At 41.9% G+C, this 22,112-nt stretch overlaps 1 protein-coding gene across 1 annotated transcript in view; it reads right to left on the bottom strand.

Annotated features, from left to right (window-relative positions):
* Positions 1-3,830: 3,830 nt before the first annotated feature.
* The window catches only part of LOC121626796 (adhesion G protein-coupled receptor L3-like), a 149,181-nt gene continuing 130,899 nt past the window's right edge, over positions 3,831-22,112 (bottom strand). Inside the window, exons 18-23 of the mRNA XM_041965475.1 lie at positions 16,361-16,387; positions 14,340-14,508; positions 14,023-14,148; positions 11,908-12,004; positions 6,483-6,500; positions 3,831-5,175 (exon numbers count right to left, since the gene is read on the bottom strand). Of these exons, the coding sequence (XP_041821409.1) occupies positions 4,226-5,175; positions 6,483-6,500; positions 11,908-12,004; positions 14,023-14,148; positions 14,340-14,508; positions 16,361-16,387 (1,387 nt within the window). The 3' untranslated portion in view covers positions 3,831-4,225. The remainder of the gene's footprint in view (positions 5,176-6,482; positions 6,501-11,907; positions 12,005-14,022; positions 14,149-14,339; positions 14,509-16,360; positions 16,388-22,112) is intronic.

Here is a 22,112-nt window from a genome sequence, read left to right as displayed (position 1 = left end):
CGCTCCTTTGAACAAAAGCATCTGCTCCATTGTCTGTTAAAAGGTTTTATAAGTGTAAATAAATATATGTTAGTCTAATATTTCACATCTCATATTTAAGATGTTTTTGTGCTCCTATTAAACCATTGAATATTTACCAAAACATCTTATTTGAGTGTGACAAAAGAAGAATCTAGCACAAATGCTGTGCATTGATCATTTCTCTGTGATCTCCAGAGTGCTCTACGTTAAGAGCATTGAGCACATGTCAACACTTACTTTGTGGTTAGGGAGGTAAGCAGAAAACCTTTAGCAATTAAGGCTTTCAGTATAAAGTCTGATGGCCAAGCCAGTAAAATCAATACACACTTGTGCTAGTCAGAAAATATCCTCACTTGGGTACACAGCGTGAATAAAGGATACCGTTTGACTTCAAAATATCATACTGGCTGCAATCTGTATCTTTTTATGTGCCAGTAAACATCTGCATGGCATTACAAGTATCCCAAGCTGATAGGAAGTGAGCTGCAGGACTGCTTATTCACCATGGCATTTTGTGCCACGCAAGCATGTTCCTGGGCAGCATCAGGGCCCCGGGTGGCTTATGAGCTTGCGTAACAACTCATTAATAAAGTGGATAGGGGCCAGAGTCACATCTTCAGCACATTTCATGAACTCGTCCGCTTTTTGCAAATGCCAGTCAAAGTGATGCAGTGGTGACGGCCAGAGCTCTTTCTGTCCACCCAAGTCATATCTCTAAGTGAAGATTCATTCTTAAGCATATGGGCCAGAGACAGCCCCAGAGCTCAGGCGCCCCCCCCCCCTCCCCTTCATCTTTTGACGCAAGATCCAGACTGTAATAAGAAGAGCTGAGCATCTCTGGCAATTTTTCACAATGACTCAGCCATCAATCACAGTACCAGCTCTGTGAAAATGGGCTGCATTCTCCCTTTCTTCCTGGGATACTATATATACAGGATATAGTCAAATACAATAGGCAAACATGGTGACAAGTACAGAACGCCTATGATTCATCACATGGTATTAAAATGAATGTATTGGCCCGCTGGGGAAGTCTACTACATTCACACTCTCAGTTCAGTCCCTCATCTGTGTGTGGTTGAAATATTGGCTTGAGAAAAGTTACCTGTTATTAATTTACTCTGTCCATTTGATTAATCGAATAGATATAAACTTGCATTGACCTGCCCACAAGCAAGCTCACACAAGCTGAGTGTAAACAACCTGACCAGCAGGAAACAGCAGGGACGAGAAAAACAACTGAAACACAGAGAAAGCTAAAGGACGAAGCAAGTGAAATTCATCAGGTGGGTAGAAACAGCTCCAATGGGATGCTCACGTTGCTCTGTCTGCAGGAAGTTTTCGTCTAAACCTAACCCCTGCTATACAAAATTGATAAGCTGATAAATTTCTGTTTTGGAGTCTTTCTGACCCATTGAGTCAATTTTTGTGTCATTTGGTGCTGGGCAGGCTGCAATCAGTTATCACATCCCAAGAACAGCTGCTTTTTGCAGCTGGAAGTGACGCTGATGAGAGCTGAGGGACTGAACCGAAACATGAAACCAAGTCAATTGTTATGTCTCATCGTGTGTGTTAAGCTGAAAAGTTTAAGTTTCACTGGCGTCAAGTTTTGTCTCACTTCCTGTTTTATTGTGAAACCCTGACTCTCCTCTCATTTCAGAACCCTGGCTTCCTGGTGTGTTTCTCGCCTGTCTGATTGTCTGCCCCGCCCTGATTGTCTCCACCTGTTCCTTGTTATCTCATGTATATATAATCCGTGTCTCCCCTTGTCCTTTGCCAGATTATCTTGGTGTTTTCATGTCAGTCCAGCGTTTCTTCCTTGTTGTGCCTAGATTTACCTTGAGAGCTTTTGTTACTTTTCTAGTGATTGAGAATATTTAACATTAGCGTCTTTTATTTGGATTTTGAGCCTTGCGCCTTTCGTTCTGCCGTTTGTATTGAGAGACTTTTTGTTTTCATTAAACCGGCCTTGAGCCTTTTGTTCCAACCTTGCCTGATTTGAGTCGTGCATTTGAGACCAGTGTCTCGTGCCTGAGCACTTGTGTCAACAATGAGCTGGAAGACGCTAAACCCTCCATGAAGCTGAGGTGAAACGTAGACTAAGATGATCTACAAGCACTTCTTTTCACTTTACACACAGTTATCTATGCATTATTAATGTAAAAATATTGATTAGTGCACCTTTAAACACAGAAATGTCATTTAATTTTTTGATTTCATTGCGATCATGACCATCAGCACTTTGTGCTTCACTTGCTGCAGCAGGAAACAACTGAAAAGCTGCTTTCTGGGACGGGACATACTTACCTCTGTTCATGTCTTCAGCCAGGTTGAACGGTCCAGGTGACTTTCATGTCCCCTGCTTGGCTCATCAAACTCATGTAAAACATACAGTATCTGTAAAGAATTCATTGGTTACACCAGCAATGATATTGAAATATTTATTACAGCTTATGAAATCACTGCTTCTATTGTAAAGCAGACCAGAGCATACAGAGCACATCCACTGTTGCTGGGCCAAATTTATTTGCCACTAAAATGGACAGAGGGCTAATGAGGGATATTAACTGATAATTAAAAAAAAAAGAAATGATCGTTCCATCATTCGGAGGTCTTTTGCTATCATCCATAAAAATGTTCCAAGACCCAGACAAAACACCAGAACTTTTGTCATAGCTAAGTGATAAATCTTAATCAGTAATTTATTTGTTGGCAAACAAGTTTCACTGTTACAACAAATATTAGTCATCAGGTCATTCAACTTGGAAACCGTTACAAAAAGGAATAAATAAGAAGCCATAATCATAGCCAGTAATAAAAACGTATCTGTGCCACTAAACTTACTTCCATCCTCCATTTTATTACTGTTTATTTAAACAAATAAATAAATATATTTTCTCCTCGAGGAAGAAAAGAAAAACACTTCCAGTTTTTCTCACTCCAAAAGCTCTTTCTTTAATAAGTAAAACAACCATCTTTCTTTTTCGTACAAGCGCCTAGTGCTCATCAATGTTCAATTTGTTCTCTTTCTGAGAAGCACAAGCGTTTTCTGAATGCCAATAGAGATGCAGAATGCACTATGGACCTTTCTGAGGGACGCCTCCTGATTAACTCGGACTTATTCTGTCTCCTCAACGATCTGTGACTCAGAGCTCTGCCATCTACACAGTAAAAAAAAAAAAAGAAAGAAAGAAAGGGAAAAGAAATCAAACAGAAACAGAGAGTCGACCTGAAAACAAAGGTGAATATGTTGCACAAAAATGCCAGCACGATAAGAGTTTCATTGTGATGTTTTTTGTGTTATTTTGCTTCTATTTAGATGGTCATTTCTCAGAAAGTGATAAAAGAGGAAAACAAAAAAACAGACTGGTACCAGAAACCCAGAGAGGCCAGCACAACAGAACAAAATTGCTCCTAACCACTACATTTACAGAGACAAAGGGTTTGCTCGGAACAAAAAAAGCATACTATTATGTGCAATGCTAGTTATCTGTACAATTACATAGAAATATCTCATAATTCTCTTATTAGTTTTTTCTCCCTCTTTTAACAACTGTTATTACAGTAAAATGAAAGAAAAAAAGAACAGCTATGCTTGAAAGCATACGATCAATAATTCCTTCATGGTAATTGTTCAAAATGTTGTTGTCTTTTTTTTTTTTTGTCTTTTTTTTCATTGAAGGGACACTTCAGCAAACAAAATGTGCTGCAACTCACCAAAGAGGAAGAAAATCTTTCAAAAAGTCAATATAGATACAGAATTATAATAAAATAGTCCTTTTTTTAAATTTCCCATTTATTCTGGTGAAGTCTATAGTTTAGACTTGTATAGTTTGGGGCTATGCAGTTCCTTTCCACTGTCAGACTATATCTCTGAGACCTAGAAATCCTGTGTGGGTAATTGTCTCTTTTCACACTGAGACAAAACACGCCAAACCACACAGGGTTTGAGGGGGGAAACACAACATCAACAGATTCCCGCAATGTCTAACCAAATATAGTCACATATTAGCCCCCAAACGTCGCAATTATTATGCTGTTTGTGGTCAGCAACAGCGAGAGTACAGTTATTTCCTCCGTCTCAGTCTTCGGGACACAGAATAAAAAGAAAGGCTACCACTGCCAACGACTGATGGAACAACGGGACACGGGGAAGAGGACTACAGTAACGGGGGGACACTGGAGGACTGGGAGGGTGTTGGGCCTATAGGCTGGTGACCAGGTGCGAGGGCTCCTGGGGGGCCTCTTCTGGAGATAAATCCTCTTTGTTTGGGGGCACGATGAAGCCATCGCTGCTGCCCCGCCCTAGCTGGTAGTAGGAGTGCAGCTGGTGGAGGTGGTTACGTGAGCCCAAGTTGGGCATGCTCTTGTAGTAAACGTCGTCCAAGCTGGCCTCTGGGCTCTTGGCGTCCCTGCCGTCCTTGGAGCCGTCGGCGGATTCTGCGGACACGTCGGGCAGGCCGGACAGCATGGGCATGCTGGTGTAAAGGGAGTCTCTCTGGTGGCTGTGGCTGGGTGACGAGCCCTCGTCCTCGGTGTGCTCGTTAGTGAGTAAGGGAAAGAAGCTTTCGCTGTTCTCCTGGGGGATCCTCCTTCTAGACGAGGACGAAGTGGTGGCGGACGAGAAGGGGTGGTGGGGCAGTGGCAGGGGTGGCGGCACTGACTGGTGGAGGTGATTGTGAAGGTTGTCCACCGCCTGTAGCGATGGGGGCGGTCTTTGAGGCAACAGCGGGGCGTTAGACTCCTCGCGGATTAACTCCAGGCCCAGGCCCTCGTCGTGGTGCGGACCAAAGGTGGAATGGTCATCCAGGCCCAGCGCGACATTCATGCCCATTCCCACCCCCAAGCCCATCCCGTAGCCGCTGTCCTTGCCACCGTTGCTGACATTGTTGACCAGCTTGTTCATAAGGTTCCGGTTCTGCTCGGTTGAGCGCTCGTGGGAATTGTTGAGGTAGGAGGGGATATAATTGGAGGTGAGCTCTTTCAGGATCTTCTTCTCCAGGGTGGTCTCCTTGTGGTTGTAGCCCCGGTCAATGATCTGTACGCAGTCACTCATGTACTCAGCGCTGGCGATGCTGTAGCTGTTGCCATGGTTACCATTCAGTGGTAGAGTATCCATGACACTTGTATCCCGGGCATTGTTCAGGATTCCCTCTGGAAAGACAAACACGGGTGGGGTTGGGGGGGCAGAGTGGGTGAATGAGTAGGGTGAAATCTGATGGGATGTAATTGCCACAGCTAAATGTCAGCCATTTTTTTTTACAAACACAAATTACTACACTACTGTAGCTCTTTTATTCTGAAACATGTCCTGACCCTCAAGCACTCTCAGCATGTAATGTCACCCACAATTCTATAAAGTGCACTTTGTGGATAAGAAGACGCCACACTATGTGGATTAGGTCAGACAAAAAGCACAAGATTTACATTACAATCCTTCATATTCTGCAAATATGAACATCACACACACTTACCTTGTTACAAACAACATTTTTCTAAGACCCAATTTCACTTTCCATTACATTTCACTGATTATTCAATGGCAGTGATGAAAACACGGATATATGTGTGACACACGACAACACAGAGCTCAAGCACAGCACAAAGACACAAAGCGTAAGCACTAAATTCAAGCAAAGACAAAATAGCCATGCATTCAACACTTAAAGTGAACACAAACCAGAGCGACCAGCTGTAAATTTGGACCCCAGCCATATTGTCCCCTACGAGCATTTCAATGTAAAACTGGGAAAAAACTAATTTATTGATGTCTGCTTTGTCTGTGTGAACATAACTAGACATCCCTCCAAGCATGAATTAGTTAAAATATCTCAGAATCAACCCATACTGGAAGGAGGGAGCCTTTCTGTTCTCTCTGATGCATGAACATGTACATTTCATATTTTATCAGTTCGACCAAGTCCACGCTATCACCATCAAAGCAAATGTCTGACGATAATTCAAACTACCCCAGACAAGGCCATCCGCACGGCCTGACCTCTTGAAAATTTGACAAGACGCATTTCTGAGACCTTCAAGAAGTGCATTAGCTTGATCAAAGTGAATGGGGAGAAAAAATAAGTGTATGTTGAAATTCACAGAAAAGAATACCAATCAATTTATATTGATGTGTCTTATAAAATGCTGAGGTGAGTCTAAATATTGACTGCAATTGGATTATCTTATTCAGAGTGTGATGCACACGGGCCAATGGATATTTGCTTGTAAGAAGAAGCGAATGCATGAGGTCTTTTTTTTGTGGTGCAAACTACAGTAAGCAGTGGAAATCAGGATGTGATTTAAACAGATTTTTACAGGTCTGAAATAAAAGAATGCTAGTACTTCCAAAGGGAATGAAGTTTTTTTCTTTTTTCATTACCCCTTTGTCAACACTGAGTGAAAAGAAAGTAAAGCCAAAGTCAATTACATTTGATAAGCAATGTTTAGTTTGACTCCCATACTTGTCTCTCTGTAGGGCTCTTTTAGGGACAGCATGAGGGAGAGGAAAGAAGAAAACACAATAAGCATAACAGTGACAGGTAGGAGAGAAATGTGCACAAACAGTATGCTGATGACGCATCAAGAAAATGCTTCTAGGATGCAATTGTTTTCTGTCACCATGCAAATTTTGCGTAACCATAGACAGAACCACAACATATCTATTAACACATATAGAAGAAAAGACTTTTTGCTTAAACTTCATTGGGGTAAAACGTGACAATGGCACCTGTCGGTCTTCTGATGCATTAGTATTTTCATCCTTTTACATCTGTGGCAATGTAAGAGAATTACAGCCCTCTGTCATGAGCTCCAATGCAATACTTGTACTGCAGACATAAATTATCCGCCGATCAAAGCTCTGTTTTACAGGAGTTTCTCGGTTTTACAGGCTCACAAAGTTACAACAACCTCATATTGACTGCTGAGAGTTGGAATAAATAAATAACAGCTCTGCACAGAGAGAAATAGCATTCCAATCGTCAGACTGATCCCAGAGTAAAGTGAATTACTTGTTGGCTGATCAGAGATGGTTTCTAATACTCAGATAATATTTGTTTTGGTGTTACAGTCAAAGACCAATATGTTGAAAAACCATCTGCTCCAAAAAATACAAAATAAGAGATCAAATCTACATTGACCCACATTTGGAAAATACAAATTATGAATTATGACAGCTAAAAGTTTTTGTAAGGTTGACTGAAGCCAAAAAACTGGACTATTTAAGCCTTGAAACAGGGAATTATCGTCACGGATATATTAAAACACGAAGAGAATCAAATCCTCATGTTTGCTCTTCTACTCTTCTCTACACATTTGATTTGCATTTAGATTTTTCATATCAGATTCAATGACATTTATGGCACACAACAATGTTTGACAATCTAAAAGCAGCATAGAAAAGAAGGAAATGCTACAACTAAAAACAGAGACACAGAAGACACGGCACACAAGCTTCACCGACAACATTAGAGCACATTTAAAATAAATGACTGGGGATGTATCCGGCGCACTCAGGGCAACTGTTCTTGATCATTTTTACAAGATGTTTGTCGGCCAAACAGCCATGTCTGTGTGTGATTCATGTGACCGAATTGCATGCCCTGACCGTAAGCCAAGATACACCTCCAACGAAAAAAAAACCCCACAGCAAAACAAACCTGGAGGGTTTTTATGATAAAGCTATAGTTTGTTCAATGCTAACACACAAAATCTAGAGCAGTGTTTATTTAATCAAAGTCCTGTAAAAACCCTCAAGGGTGAAAACTGCCATTTCAGCTTAGTGCAAGTCCATTACTTTTAACTCTCCAATCAAAAAAGTTGCTTTTCTGTTCCCGGGCAGGAGCAGAGATGTGCAACCTCACAGTTTCTCCAGGACCTGACATGAAAAAAAAACACTGCCCCAGCCACAATGTTAAAGGAATGAAAAGAAGCTAGCACACCTTGTGTGTTGTACATGCCCAGAGGGTTGTTATAGACTGCCGATTCCCCAAGCAATGTATTATAGGGATTGTTAGTGCCATGAGGACGTAGGAGTGCATTAGGTATAAGATGGTTAGCCATAGCCCCTGGAGCGGCCAGAGAGAGACAGAGTGAGACAAAAAAAAGAAGAGAACAAGAGCGTAGAGACAGAAAAAGGTAGGTGGGTAGATAAATTGAGATATAGACAGAGAGAAAAAGAGAGAACATACATATCAGTTGGGCAGATGCAGTTAAGCAATGACAGCCATTAACATCCAAATGATCACATGATCATTAATGTGAGGGGTTTTGCTACATGACAGTGGCAGAGCTGACATGGCTAATGGGACCGATGGAAGGGGTGTTAATTGTGTTGTTAATGCCGGCCATTAGTATTAAGCCTGTTTTTGTGCTCCACATACAGGCAGCATACCCGCGCTAACAGACAGAGATTACAAAGAAGCGCCGACATGGCCAACAAAACACATGTGATGCTACATTTCTGCTCAAACAGGACAGGATACAATCACCCGTTTGACCTTAGAGGCTGAAGAAAAGAGATTGTGATGATTAGCAATGGTAGCTAAAAAGAGCCAGCGCGTTGAGCTGCTGCGAATGGGGGCAAAGACATAACTGTGTTTTTGTCTGCTAAGATACAACTGTTAGCATGTCTGGCTCACTAGCTTATTAGCTGTGCTAGTACCAAGTGTTATTTCCAAAGCCAAGGAGAACAGTATTGACTAAATAAATTAGCATTTGGGGTTACATAAAAAAAAAAAACAAAACAGTTCTTGGTAGCACATGCACTGTGTGGAAGCGGGTGTTTTCAGAGTTTAGGGTAACATTAGCGGTTCTTTGTTGAATAGCTAACAGCAGAGCAAGATAGCGCTACTAGCTTACTATCTTAACTACATATGTAGTTTATGTTCTTGTGCAAAGCATTTAAGCCAGGTCAGACGGTGGTAATGTTAGAAGACAAATAACAATCTGACTTCATACTTTTCCGTATCACACTTTTCAACTCATGAGGCTAACGATAGCTCAATGAGCTAGCTTGCTACAGCTAATGTAAAACATGCTAGCAACAGTCGGAATTCGAACCTCACAGCTTCTTGTTTCTGCCTGGAACTGAGAGGCCCGTTAGTCTGAACTGCACATGTGCAGTGCGAGGCCAGAGAGCTTGACAGGCATAGCAGCGGCCTTGCGAATGGTCACACACTGCACTATTATTATCGCTTGTGGCATTGCCAATCTTGTGAGCTGAAGTGGTATGATATTTCCTTTTCTCCACAGAGCAAAGTTCACATTTTGTTTGATTCGCTTATGTGCCACTGCTGAAATATCCTCTGAATGAAGTGACATGCCCTCTTTAGAAGAGATGGTCATTACTTTGCTCCATGCCTCGCCTCCTTCGCACAAACAGAACAGAGGCTCATTTTCTGTTTATGCGTTGCTCGTCCTCAGACACTTGCTGCCAGGATCTTGCCAAAATGACTCATCAGTTTCCCAGCCACATACTACCACACCAAAGCAAGCTTCACAGTCTGAGCCCTGTGATTAGCTGCAGATTTGAAGGCTGCAATCTTAAACATGAATGGTGCAGATTCCCTGATGTTTGTTTTTCTTCGCTGTTGATAAAAATAATTTATTTTCAAGTGTTTGAATACATTATGCGGAATATCAAGTATGCTGAAAATATTTGTGACTCGCATTCATTTCCTGTTTACAAGATTTTAGTTTTTTTTTTCTGCCCTGTCAACATGATATGATGCTATTATTTTTAAGGCAGCCAAATTCAAGACTTATGAAGGCGATACATGTGTGTGCTTCCACTATGCACCGTGCCAGAGCGGGTAAACATCTTTTATCTGAGGTATGAGTACACAGCAATTAGATCCTCTGGCAGAGTGTACTGTTCTTTTGTAATGCTCTGAATCTGTCATACCAATGGTGAAAGATTTTCATATTACCTCGTGACTCCCCCCGTCTTTTCAAAACTTGGTTTTAAACTTTCTGACGGCGTTCTGATTGCAGAAGTGTTTTCTGTGTTGGAAGACTCTCCTTAATGAAATTTTAAAAGAAGCTGATTAGGCTAATGTTTCTGCATTCTTAAAAGTCTTTGTTTGAGCTTAGTATTAATTAGGCATATTATAATTTCGCTTGGGAATCAGAATGTTGTTTTGATTGAAAAAAACAACAAAAACAGTAATTTGTTGTCGCTGTCGCCGCTTGCCCTAATTACAGCGTATTCCATAAGCATTGCATTCTTCCAATGACAGCACCCCCACTTAATGTGTCTGCGTTTGATAAATTGGACAATTTCCAAAACCACACTGATTGTGTGGTGCAATAATCTTGAATGCAGCGATAAATTGAACATGCAGCCCCATCGAGATGATTGCATCTCGAGGAGAGCGCAGCGAGAGTGTCAGCTGCCAGCTCCCGCTCAGGTGCGAGGGTGGGTGTAGCCGATGGCGGTGGTGAGGGGCTGCTTCTCCCCTCCCTCTGCAAATATTCACCCCTCGACACATAATTCCTTAATAACAACACAGGCGCAGCCACAGATAAGTGCAATTCTGTTTGCATCTGTTCCCTCTGATTCTGCTTATGATGGTGAAACACTCTCGAGCTCTTGCGAGTGTTGTCTCCATCGGTTCCAGCCTGGTAAGAAGCCAGGGGTGTAACACTGTCTTAATAATTTCTATCTCCGCCTTCTGCCTTTATGGAAGATCCATGTAGGCTTTTCTTCACCATCCGACCTACTGCCTAAATTCAGCCTCTCCACAATGGATAAAGTCTGTCTGTTGATGCTGTTAAGCTGAGTGCCTAATTATTGAGATCCTGACACTTCCTCCCTGTGTCGAACAATAATCCATCATTGTAACTATGCATTAGTGTCTACGCAAGCAGGCGCCCACAGCGAATTTAGAGAGCGAGCAGTGTAGAACTTGAGCCCTCCATCAAGAGATGCGATGAGTAGGGAGATTGTTGGGGAGGGATGCCAGCCTGGACTCACTACTTGATGTCAGATGCAGTCTGGTGTCTATTTTCTGTGTAACCCGAGAGACTCGGAAGTTCACTCCCTTCACTGCGCTGCTGTCAAATGCATTATGGCAAAACACTTTTTATTAATGCGTTTCTGAGCGCGAATTCCAGTGAATTGATTTTTTAGATTATTATTCAGCACTTTTTTTGAGAGTGTACCCAGTTTTTGCAAGGTTTTTGAAGTCAGATGGCATGATGTTGCACTGCTGGTGGGGGGAGGGGGGCTTTCAGAAACAATCTGATCAAATGCATGCACATTTACTCAATCATGCTGTTTTTTATCGTTTACATTAAATGGAATCCTTTTTGTATACTCCTTTAAATTGCTCAACGGTCGAAATGATTTGTTGACGCTTCAAAATAACAGATGTAATGAGCAATTTTCGGCAGCAGCGTGACACCGAAGGAGGATTTTGTCCTTTCAATCAATGCCTTGTATTCACAGTCACGTTCTCTTTCATCCAGGCAAAAATGTTGACAAACACATCCAGCTATTTGAGCATTACGTGGCTATTGATAGCAGCTCTGAGGCATCAGAACTTGCTTCAGTATTTGGTGATAATTGAGAGTTGCGTAGAAAGACGCTTCTTTTGGTTGGAATTTTAATAATTTGGAGTATCTGAGGCAAACTTCTGTGAAATGACTGCCTTGTATTGATTTGACATGTTGCGTCCTGTCTTTGTCGAAAGCTTGAAAAAAGAGAAGGATTTTTATACTCTACAGCCCGTGTGTGACATTAAGTGGAAAGCAACTTTAACAACATTTCAGGTAAAAAGTGAAGCTTTTGTGAAAAAATGTGTCTTGCATTAGTCATGAAGTCAAAGGTGAGGGCCGGTGTGTTGAGGAGCCATTCAAGTAAATGTTTGCTGCAGATCCAAATACCTCTGTTGAGTGACGCGGAGCTGTTGATGTCACCGGTCATGAAAGAGGACTCGGACTGTTTTCTGACTGTGTCATTCCACATTCGACGGATGCGGCTCTGCAGAGACAAACAACACGTCAAAACACATCAGGACATTCGCTCTGAACTCTCGGTAGCATGGCTGAAAAGAAAGAGTCTGCACTTGGAGGTTTTACTCGTATTTCTTCCAGTCACCTACTTTTTAACACAATAAAGGCTGAGATATGAAGGCAAAAAAAAAAAAGAAGAGACTATCAGCTTTTTAATCTAGCATTTAAACCATGAACCATGTCAGCTGTGGGGATAAGTAACCTTCAATTAAAGATGAGCATTAGTGCTGGGATAGGTGAAGTCAATAATAAAGTCATCAGTCAAGCTCTCCGAATCAGTGTCTCGGGTTGCAAAGGCTCAATCCAAGAGGGTTCATCCTGGTTAATTATGATAGAGTCCCACGGGCGTTTGCAGAAGCTAAGGGTCTGGATATCCAACCACAGAACTGACTGCTTTCCATCCTGTGCCAGAGGGACTTGGCAGAAGATTTCAGATTCATATATAACGGGTTTGGTGACGGTGAAAAGAAAATAATGTACAAAACGTTTCGTTATGAAATGCTTCACTCAAAGAATACTGCCTGTTTATTGCAACCGAGGTCTTATTTTTGCACTTTCGGTCATCACTTCTATCTTTAATAATAACATTGCATTAAAGTATCATCTTTACACTGCTATTAAAGCAATTTATTGTATAACATAATAGCAGGGTCCAAGCTTAAAAGGACAGGTTTAAGAGTAAAGTAGTGCAGTGAAGAGAAGCTTTTAAGAACTGCTTTTCTATGAATGCCTCCAACACCTCAGACAGGTTTCAGCGTAATTAAGTTATGAAATGAAGTTGGAGCAACTGCCACAGCACCTCAGCTAATCTCCTCCTGAAATTTTCCATTTAAGGGTGACACTCAGACCTCGAACAAGTTTTTATTCACGCAAGCTTAATCATCGCATCATAAATGATGTGAAAAATGCCCACGCAGGGGATCAATAACGCACTCTCGAGGCGGCCGCGTCGTTTTAGGCACTTCTGTGTCAACCCCAGGTGACTCACGGCTCAAACACTCTGACAGCTACATACACTGACACAGCTGATCTCATTAACATATTGTACATCATGTCGTCCCCAGCACTGGAGGCACAGATGGGTTGAAAGTGACACTGCTGTTTCTTCATGTTTTTTGGACGGATAAAAACCATTCATAGCCAGCGGGTTCGAATGTACTTTGCTGATTACACATTCATCCAGAGTTAGCAATAAACAACCGCGTCTTAGTGAGTGTTTCCATTCCTGTCTTGCTCATATAGAGCGATCGAGCGTGAGGTTAGAGCCATCTCGTCAAAGCACTGTGTATAATTAAACACTTTGATCTGTAGGCAGAATCCAGCCTGTATCGTGGGCTGCCACTGCATGCTTGACTCTAAGGACTATTTATAATTGAACACTGGAAGGAAATCACACTCTTTAGAATATGGATATGATGTTCAATTATAGTGTACCATGCCAATACATCCTATACTTCGTGTCAATGTGGGAGGAATCCATTAAGAATTTACTTTGCAGGGAGACTCCCCACTTACACACAGAGAATTCACATATTTTGGCAGAGACAATCAAATCTGCATTTGTGAGCAATTCCTCACAAGGCCTGAGCCAACACTTCAGTCAGTGTCGCTGAACCAATGTGCAGCCTGCTCAAGTGAAAATGAATTGCAGACCGCCTTCTTGTACTTAGAGAATGTTTAGCTCAACAAGCACTACTTTTTCCTGCTCCCAAACAAGGACATATGCTGCACTTCCTTGAAATCTATCATGCATACGTACACAGTCACCTTTAAAATCTCTTCTCATTTGTTTTATAGGGAGGCGCACATCTGCGTTATGTCACAGATGATTATCTGGGAACAAGTTGTCCTCGCTACCGGCTGTACAGGCTGACGACTTAGAGATAAAATTCAGCGGTGCTCCAAAACCAAATGAGCTTTGTAAAGAATGGAAAGAAAGAAAAGAAAGGGCAGCATGAAGAAGAAGAAGAAGAAGTGCGGCGCCACCTGTGACCCCGTAGAGTAGCGTCCTGGAGCACGAGAGGCGGTGCCTTTTCCAGAGCCGATGGAGCTGTCCACGCTTTTTCCACTGCAGCAGTGAGTACGCAGGCATTTTCCATACTCCTTACGCACCTGTTTGGAATAAAAGCACAGGTACAGCACGTACGAGCCACCCATCAGACCAAATCTTCACGCCATTTCATGCTTTGGGAGATGCTCTTCTGGCAGACTCGCTGACGCATGAAATGGATTTAATGACATGCGAGTCAACTGATGTCACATCACACAATTTCACACAGCACATCTTGAGAGTGAGTCCATACCTTCTTCTGCAGGACGCAGTGGAAGATGAAGATGAACATTCCCTGCAGGGAGTTGAAGATGGTGAACAGGTAGGCCATGACCACCGTGCTCTCGTTGACATACATCAGGCCAAAGGCCCAGGTCAGGCCCAGAAGACAGAGCAAGGCGATGGCGCCGATCACCCATGATCTGGAATATGAACAAACAGCCGTCTTACAAATCATCTGACATAGTTATTTCATTCAAAAGAAGCAGTGTCAAATGCACCAAAACAACATTCTGAGCGAAAATACAGTTTGGCTGATTTAAAAGCCAAAAATTTACTGAATAAAAAAACATCCAAAAGATCAGTTTAAGGTCATTCAGTCCACAGTTGAAAATCAAGGTTTTCCTATTAGAGGGGAGAGAAGGCACAAAACAAATGAGGAGGAAGAAGAGGCTGGTGAGTAATGACAGTGGATTTAATCTTCATTTTCACTTTCCAAAGATACCTTTCCCCCTCCTTACTTGCCCTCTTTCAAGCGACTCCATTGGCTGTTTGAAAAGCCAGAGATGATCATAAAACTGCAGATTCACATATATGATAATGGAGGTCCGTCAAATGGGAGGGTAACAAACATGGCATTTTCATTAGAAGACTATTTACATGAGTACATTACATGTTGGATTCTATTGCCTGAGGGCTGGGATAGGTGTCTTGTAAATTCTTACTCAAGCTGAAAGGTTGAACTCAGATAAATGTCCTTCAGAGTCTATTTAGAATGAAGGGCTCTATCTTCATGCGAGCAGAGAAGTGGCACTTTTTCTTCACCTGCACCCTTTTGGCATTTTGGTGACTCCCCTGCACCGCAGTAGGCGAGGCGCAGTTCAGATTAATATCTGATGCATGCCAGCATCTTTCAACCGCATGTATGAAGATCTCCCCTTTGAGTTGATTAAATCCTCTTACAGCCGTCTGAGGGAGGCAGTTTTCCTTCTGCAGCCTCTAATTTGAGTGTGGCACGTTTTGTCAAAGCACAATTATGCGCACGAGAATAATCAGGTAACAGTGATTCAGTATTGCGCAAACAATACCTGACTGTCTAAAATAACGGCAAACTTCCCTGCTTTTGCGCACGTCAGTGGTTGGTTATATCTCAGTATTCTACCTTCCAGATGAATGCAACTCAAATGAATATTAGTGTTGAGAGTTGGAGGCATTGGACAGAGGTTGACCTACAGCTGCTATGAACAACACGGCGAGGTCGATCAGAATCATGGCTGTTTATATAACTGCTAAGGCTAACGTTTCAGTCTAAACTTGATGAAGGCCTTAGTTGTTCTTTGTGGACTGTTATTTATAACTGAAAATGTGGCACAGGTCGTAAATATGTTTATTTCTGCTGTAAAGCTGGTCATTTTAATATGGGGGTCTATGGGAATTCACTCGCTTTTGGAGACAGCCTCAAGTGGCCGTTTGAGGAACTGCAATTTTTTATTCATTTTTTAGCTCCAGAGTTTGCCGCTTGGTTCTGACTCAATGAGTAGATATATTTTTAAACTAAATTGCATATTTTTATTTTTTTTTAAGACTTGAGCTCCTCAACAATCTACAAAAGCAGGCTTCTAGCAAGTGCAGAAGTACAACCTGAGGTAAGAGTTCCTCTGGTTGGGAACCACTGCCTTACACCTTGATTCATGAAATTAGTGCCCTCATGTGCTTACACAAATTGGATATAGATAGAACAAAAAAATACAATGAAGTGGCAAATGTGAGTGCTGTATCTACATGACAGTACTAATATATCCATTGAGTGCACAGTGAAGATACAGGTGCCATTTAAAACTAATCTTGCTTGTCACATCTGTCGGCGATGTATGTCTAAGATGGGAGTGCGGTGTGCACACTAGTGCGGCCTTCAACATGAGTGAGTACTCCGCAATAAATCACATTAATGATTCAGGGAGGCAGCTAGATGGATTTGGGTGCAGATTTGTTCATATGGAGGAGTGAATGAAAGATGGCATTGTGGGAAAATGGCCCCTTCCAATTTTGTCTTACTTGATCTCTGCTTCATAATCCTGGTAGCTGAGCAATATGACAAGAACAAAAAACCAAAATGAAAACAGGCAGAAATACATCAAATCTCATGACAAAGAGGTGTCATCCTAAATGTGTGGTGAAAAAAAGTACAAATGTAGACATTAAGAGGGAAACAATACAAAAGGAAGGACGATGGCTTATTTTGGCAGTGGAGAGCAAAGCTACATTCACAGCATCCACATCCAGACATCAAGGCCAGACATTCATACATTTTGGGAAGGGATTTGTTAGTGATTTACAGGTGATAACCATAATTATCTAGCTTCACAGAAGCATCTACTGTAGCTCCCCTCATAAATGCTGGCAGACCTTCGCATTTAAGCCGTTATAAATGGGCCAGGTGTGCGGCGAAATAAATGATTTATGAATTCACCGGGGCAACCATTAAACATAATTTTCCCAGGGCTGTCTTAATGACCTGGTGGGAGAGGTACTTCATCAAGGCGAATGCCCCCGGAATGGACACAGAAACACAAGCAGTGGGCACAAAGAGAACAAAATATTGTCCTCTAACTAGTGGCGGCAGCTCTGTTCAAAGAATGGTGGATGATAGAGACACAAGAGGTCATAAGAAATGCGTCCAAGAGGACAGGATATGAAGAGGCTACGACTCATATCGCACATGGCTTATCTTGTTCTGGAGTTATCAGATAAATATGAGGATGAATTTGAGAGCTGCATGAAAGGAGCCTTGAGGCAAAACTTCTGAGACTGCATAACAGTCGCTGAAAAGCATAGTGGCTCACTTCCAAATGAAGAGGGCGCGTTTCGGTTGAGTTTTATCCTGTCAGAACTGTTGAATGCTTGAAAGCTAATATTAGCTATAGAATAACAGTTACAGAACCTCTCAGTTCATATTTCTGGCATCATTAAGTTTATAATTGTTTATGTTGTTGTTTACGTAAAGTGTAAAGCAAATCAAGTTGGAATAATTCTCATTAAATGTGTATTTAAATCTTTTTTTTAGAGTGTCTAAGATAGCATCAAAGCAATAGAGGTACTTCAGCTTGTCACAAAACCATAGATCGAGCTGAATGGCTGTGCAGTATACAGATATACTATCCATCCCTGGGGGCTGCAGCGGAGCACCTCTAGGCTTTCGAAGCACAAAAAAGTTAGAGACGCTTTATTGTGCTAATTGTCGAAAAGAAAAACCCAAAATGAGCAATTTTAGGCAGAGAACTACTTCAGACTGTGGCATGAAATTACCGCCAATTTCCTTCAAAATGGCTTAATTTGCAGAGGTGCCATTCACTGCAATGTCGGAGATCATTTATGTATGAGATTGCAATTGGTCAATTCAAATTTCTATGAAGTCATTTTATAGGCAGTTTCTTGGGAGGGAGAGAGGAAGAGCTGTGATCAACCTGACAGAGTGTTAATTATTTAAGCAAAGGTATGCTCAAAATGCTAATCACCTCCAACTGTTTAAGACATCAATGGCGGAAAGTTTTTGATGGTGGCAGAGACATTTTTATCTTTGACATCATCCTCATTAGCATATTTCATTTGAAGTTTCCTATCTGCAGGGGGAGGTAGCTACGCAAGCCACAATTCAGACCTTTCTCTGAAAAAGGCTCAGTCCATCAGTGTTCTAAATATACTGTATTCAGAAGCGAGCTTGGTATTTAAGTCACAATGGTGCAAAAGTCATGTTCCGACCCATGAATCACAAGGCAGCGTCAGCCGCTGTCTCCATTATGGGGTGATGAGGGAAAAAACACGTCAAACACAATATCAATTTTATTCTACACCCTCTACTGAGAAATGCTGCGCCTTACCAGTGCCATTCTACAATAACACATCCATCATAATAACGGTAGCTAAAACGAAGAGGGGGAAGAAAAAAAGAAAAGGGAAGGTGAAAAACAGAACGATGTTAAAGATCACAGCATAAGATAAAAAGGCAGGATGTGAGTGCTAATCAAAAGAAGAAAAGCAGAGAAAGAGATACACAGTGAAAGAGAGATGAAACGTTCATATTAAAACAAGGCGGCATGATGAAATCTGAACAGAAAACGTGACATCAGACCATAAAGAGGAACCAAATGGCAGAAAGATAAGGAAAAAAAAAGAAGACACACCTCATTAAACTAAGCTAAATTGACTTGATTAACCTGCAGTATCACAGTCATCAAACCGGTTCACCTTGATAACATCAACTGTGATGTTTAGAGGCTATTTTGTTTGAATCAACTGGAACAGTGAGGGCTACACTGACTGCCACACCAGACTGGACAAATATCTGGCTTTGATATTCTGCAGTGTTAAGAAAAACACAAGGATCAAATGAATTGTATTCCAGTCCATGTTAGACAGTGAAATATTTTCATTTTCATCATACCTACCTATTATGGCTCGTTTCTGATGAAACAGTCGCACTCAAGGGCGATGGCAGGACACGTTTGGCTAAGCAGCATTGTTAAGCCAAACATTACAAAGCCAGTCTTCTGAATGGGTTTGTGCAGCCATGTGTTGAGTAATGGGTCTTGACTTAAAAACTGTGTCAGATGAATGAGGACTGACCAAGGCGGCGCAGCTCCATACCGTTTTCCAATGGCCAACTGAAACATTGCAGGCTGTTTCCAAGTCAGTAAGACCCGGGGTCAGCCGGTCAGTTGTTTGCTGCATTACGGGAGGCCAGTGTAATATATCATATGACACTGAGAACTCCAGCAGTCAATACTTTGCTGCAGAGCAAACCATGCAATGTATCATGTGTGTTGCAAAAAGATGGCTAACATATATAACTTGACCCTGAAAATGTTGACCACAGCAGTCTGCCAAAGCAAACTAGGAAGTGTAAACTTAAAGACAACCAAAGCAAAGGTATTACAAATTATATTGTATTTTTATGCCAGAGCAAGTTTTTAAATGTGTACAGTACTTTGGATCAGTGCTGTGCTCAACGCACCTGCTGTTCTGGTCCAGTCTGAGGCTCTATCAAAGAGCTCTGCATCGCAATCGATTCCCACAACAAGCCTCAGTATATAATCTAGACAGCCAATCAAGGTGCTGCATGTGGTCTGCCTGTATTTCTGCCTGTGCTTAAACAACCATGTTTGAGATTAGGACTGTGCATTACCCAGTTTGGACATATGTCTGAGTGTAAACGTGGACATGCTGGACCTGCTGCTGATCAGAATACACACTGTGAGCAGAGTCCCGACAGTGCTGCCACAGAGTAGGACTGGCATCGTTAAAGGCGACATACTTCACTGTACAAAGGCGATCCGAAAGCACAAACCTGTATTCATATCGTTTACAAGTCAAGCCTCGCTGGCTGACCTCGCTGGCTGTGTCAACACGTTCTGCAGCTGCAACACAATCCTCCAGCCATAACGCATTTTCAGTTCTTTCACTGCTGCAAAGTGCATACTGCTGATTCACATTTTCTCTGCTACGCACTAGAACGAAACAGGACTGAAACATGTAGCCTGCTGTATTTCACAGAATATGATGAAAAACTTGGAGGAACGAGGTGACAATGAACGACTGTCACCATGTGGCCACCATAGGAGGTGTCAAATTTGGATTACCATATTATCATTAACAAAGCAGGCGAGTATAGGACATCATTATAGCTCTGAAGAAAGGAGCAGAGCAGGCATTGGGGAGGCTTCTGTCAGCTTTATGAACAGCTGAATCAGGACTCAGTTGCACCAGCTTTTCATAAACCATAAAGTTTGTGGTTCCTCACAAGTTCTTACTAACTACTGGCTACTTTCAAACCAGTTATCTGCTAATTTTGGTTGCACTGTTAAAATGTAAGAATACTGTAGCTGCTGGGAAACATCTGTAACACCGTCTAAAACCAATCACCTACAGTAAGAGGAAGTCACTGTCGCATCCAGAGCTGTAAGCTTCCAGACATAACAGTTCGAGAAGGGCATGATATGTTAAACTTGACTACGGTCCTTCGTACTTGAACGTATTTCTTGGTTCTACTTACATGTGCATAGATGGGAAATTGAGAGTTAGGAGTAGTCTTACAGTTGAGAATGAGTTGGAAAAAACCCAATCATTCTAGCTGATGTTTTATGGTCTGTACTCAAGCTGCACTGGTTTAGTGTTTTGTAATTTATTTTGTGTTATTTTGATGAACTGTAATTGAAAATCTGTGCAGTTTCCATCAAACAGCCCTTGATCACGCATCAGGTCAGACGTGTCGACCTCATTTCGCATTTCTTCTACTCTTCACTCTAAATGGGTCATGCATTAGCAAGCTAACGTTTTGTCAGTTCTGTCAGCTTCTGGGCGTACTGTACATCTATAGTAAAAACTAAACTCTGTGTAAGAATTACTTCATATGGTACAAACTTTTTAATTTAGGAATGCAGACATGTGCACTGAGCACTGACATTATAACAGGGGTCAGTCTGCACTTACAAAGAGCTCATGCAACTGGCAACTACCTCATTCACAGGAAGAAAACAAAACTGCAAAACACAGTAACTTCTGTGTTTCTCACATGTGACAAATCTCGCTAAACATCTTTGTCGCCTTCCGACTACATGTGACCTTGAGGTGAACGTAATGCAAGTCCAGGGGACACTGTGGCCCTGCTCAAAAGCAGCACTTAAAAACCACGGCTTGGCTCAGGCACATCCTGCAGTGAATGTGTGATGGAAAAACACATTGCACAGTACAGTGTGCCGTGGCGCAGCCAGAGCGGGCTATGTCATGCTCGGAGAAGATTGTTTTTTTATGTGTGTATCACTGTGCTGAGGGGAGCGGGGCAGACAGGGCCACTGTGCTGAGACACAACCAGTGATGTGATGCCACAAAAAATAGCCAGAACGCCGGCCATAAAGTAGACTAATGTGTCCAGAGTGGCTTCAAAAAAACGAGGCAGACAGCAAAAACAGAGCAGAGACCCTTATCCATCATAGCAAACAGGCAGCAAAACAACTTTACACCATCTGCAGAACGAGTCTGCCCTGCCCAGGTAGCTGGAGCTTACGTCAAAGACAATGACAGAAAATGCTGTGTCATTCTACAGGGTAAAGAGACCTTTAAAGCAACTTCTAAAAACTATTTTTTCATATCGAGCCAGACGTCTGGATGAAACTTTTAGAAGTGTAACCGAACCAAGCAGCTTTGGTATTTAAAGCTATAGTAACAATGCATCACATGACTACATGACGTCCTGACGAACCCAGAGACAATGATCAGCCAACACTGCAACACCATGATACAAAGCATGTTGCTTTCTATCAGCTCACTGTTCTGTTAGCTTGTTAGCTTGTGAACATTAGGGTCATTTCACAGAGTTTGTACTCTCAAATTACTGGAAAACAAGCAGCATTGTTTATAATACACAATAAATAAGATAAACCATGCAAAACCACTGTAGGACATGTACTGTATGTATATTTACTGCATGTGCACAAACATGTTTCACCTCTAAATATCTCGCCTTAAGTAAACCTATTTTAAACCAGCTGAAAATTCAATTACCTTTGCAAAACTGAAATTAATTTCACCTGTACAGCACATGTACAGCAAGGTATTTCAGCTTGTACTGGCAAACCTGCAAACACCAAAGAAACTGAGTTTTATCATCATTATTATCCCTTAAGCTTTCATTTTATCTGAAAGCAGCCAGGCATAGGCTGATAAACAGATTCAAACACACATGAAACACACACACACACGATATGAATATTCATCCGCGGCATGTTGACACCCAGATAACACCGGGTCAGGT

Source organism: Chelmon rostratus, chromosome 23, assembly GCF_017976325.1.
Source record: "Chelmon rostratus isolate fCheRos1 chromosome 23, fCheRos1.pri, whole genome shotgun sequence".
NCBI classification, from domain to species: Eukaryota; Metazoa; Chordata; class Actinopteri; order Chaetodontiformes; family Chaetodontidae; genus Chelmon; species Chelmon rostratus.
This window is presented reverse-complemented; position numbering and strand designations above follow the sequence as displayed.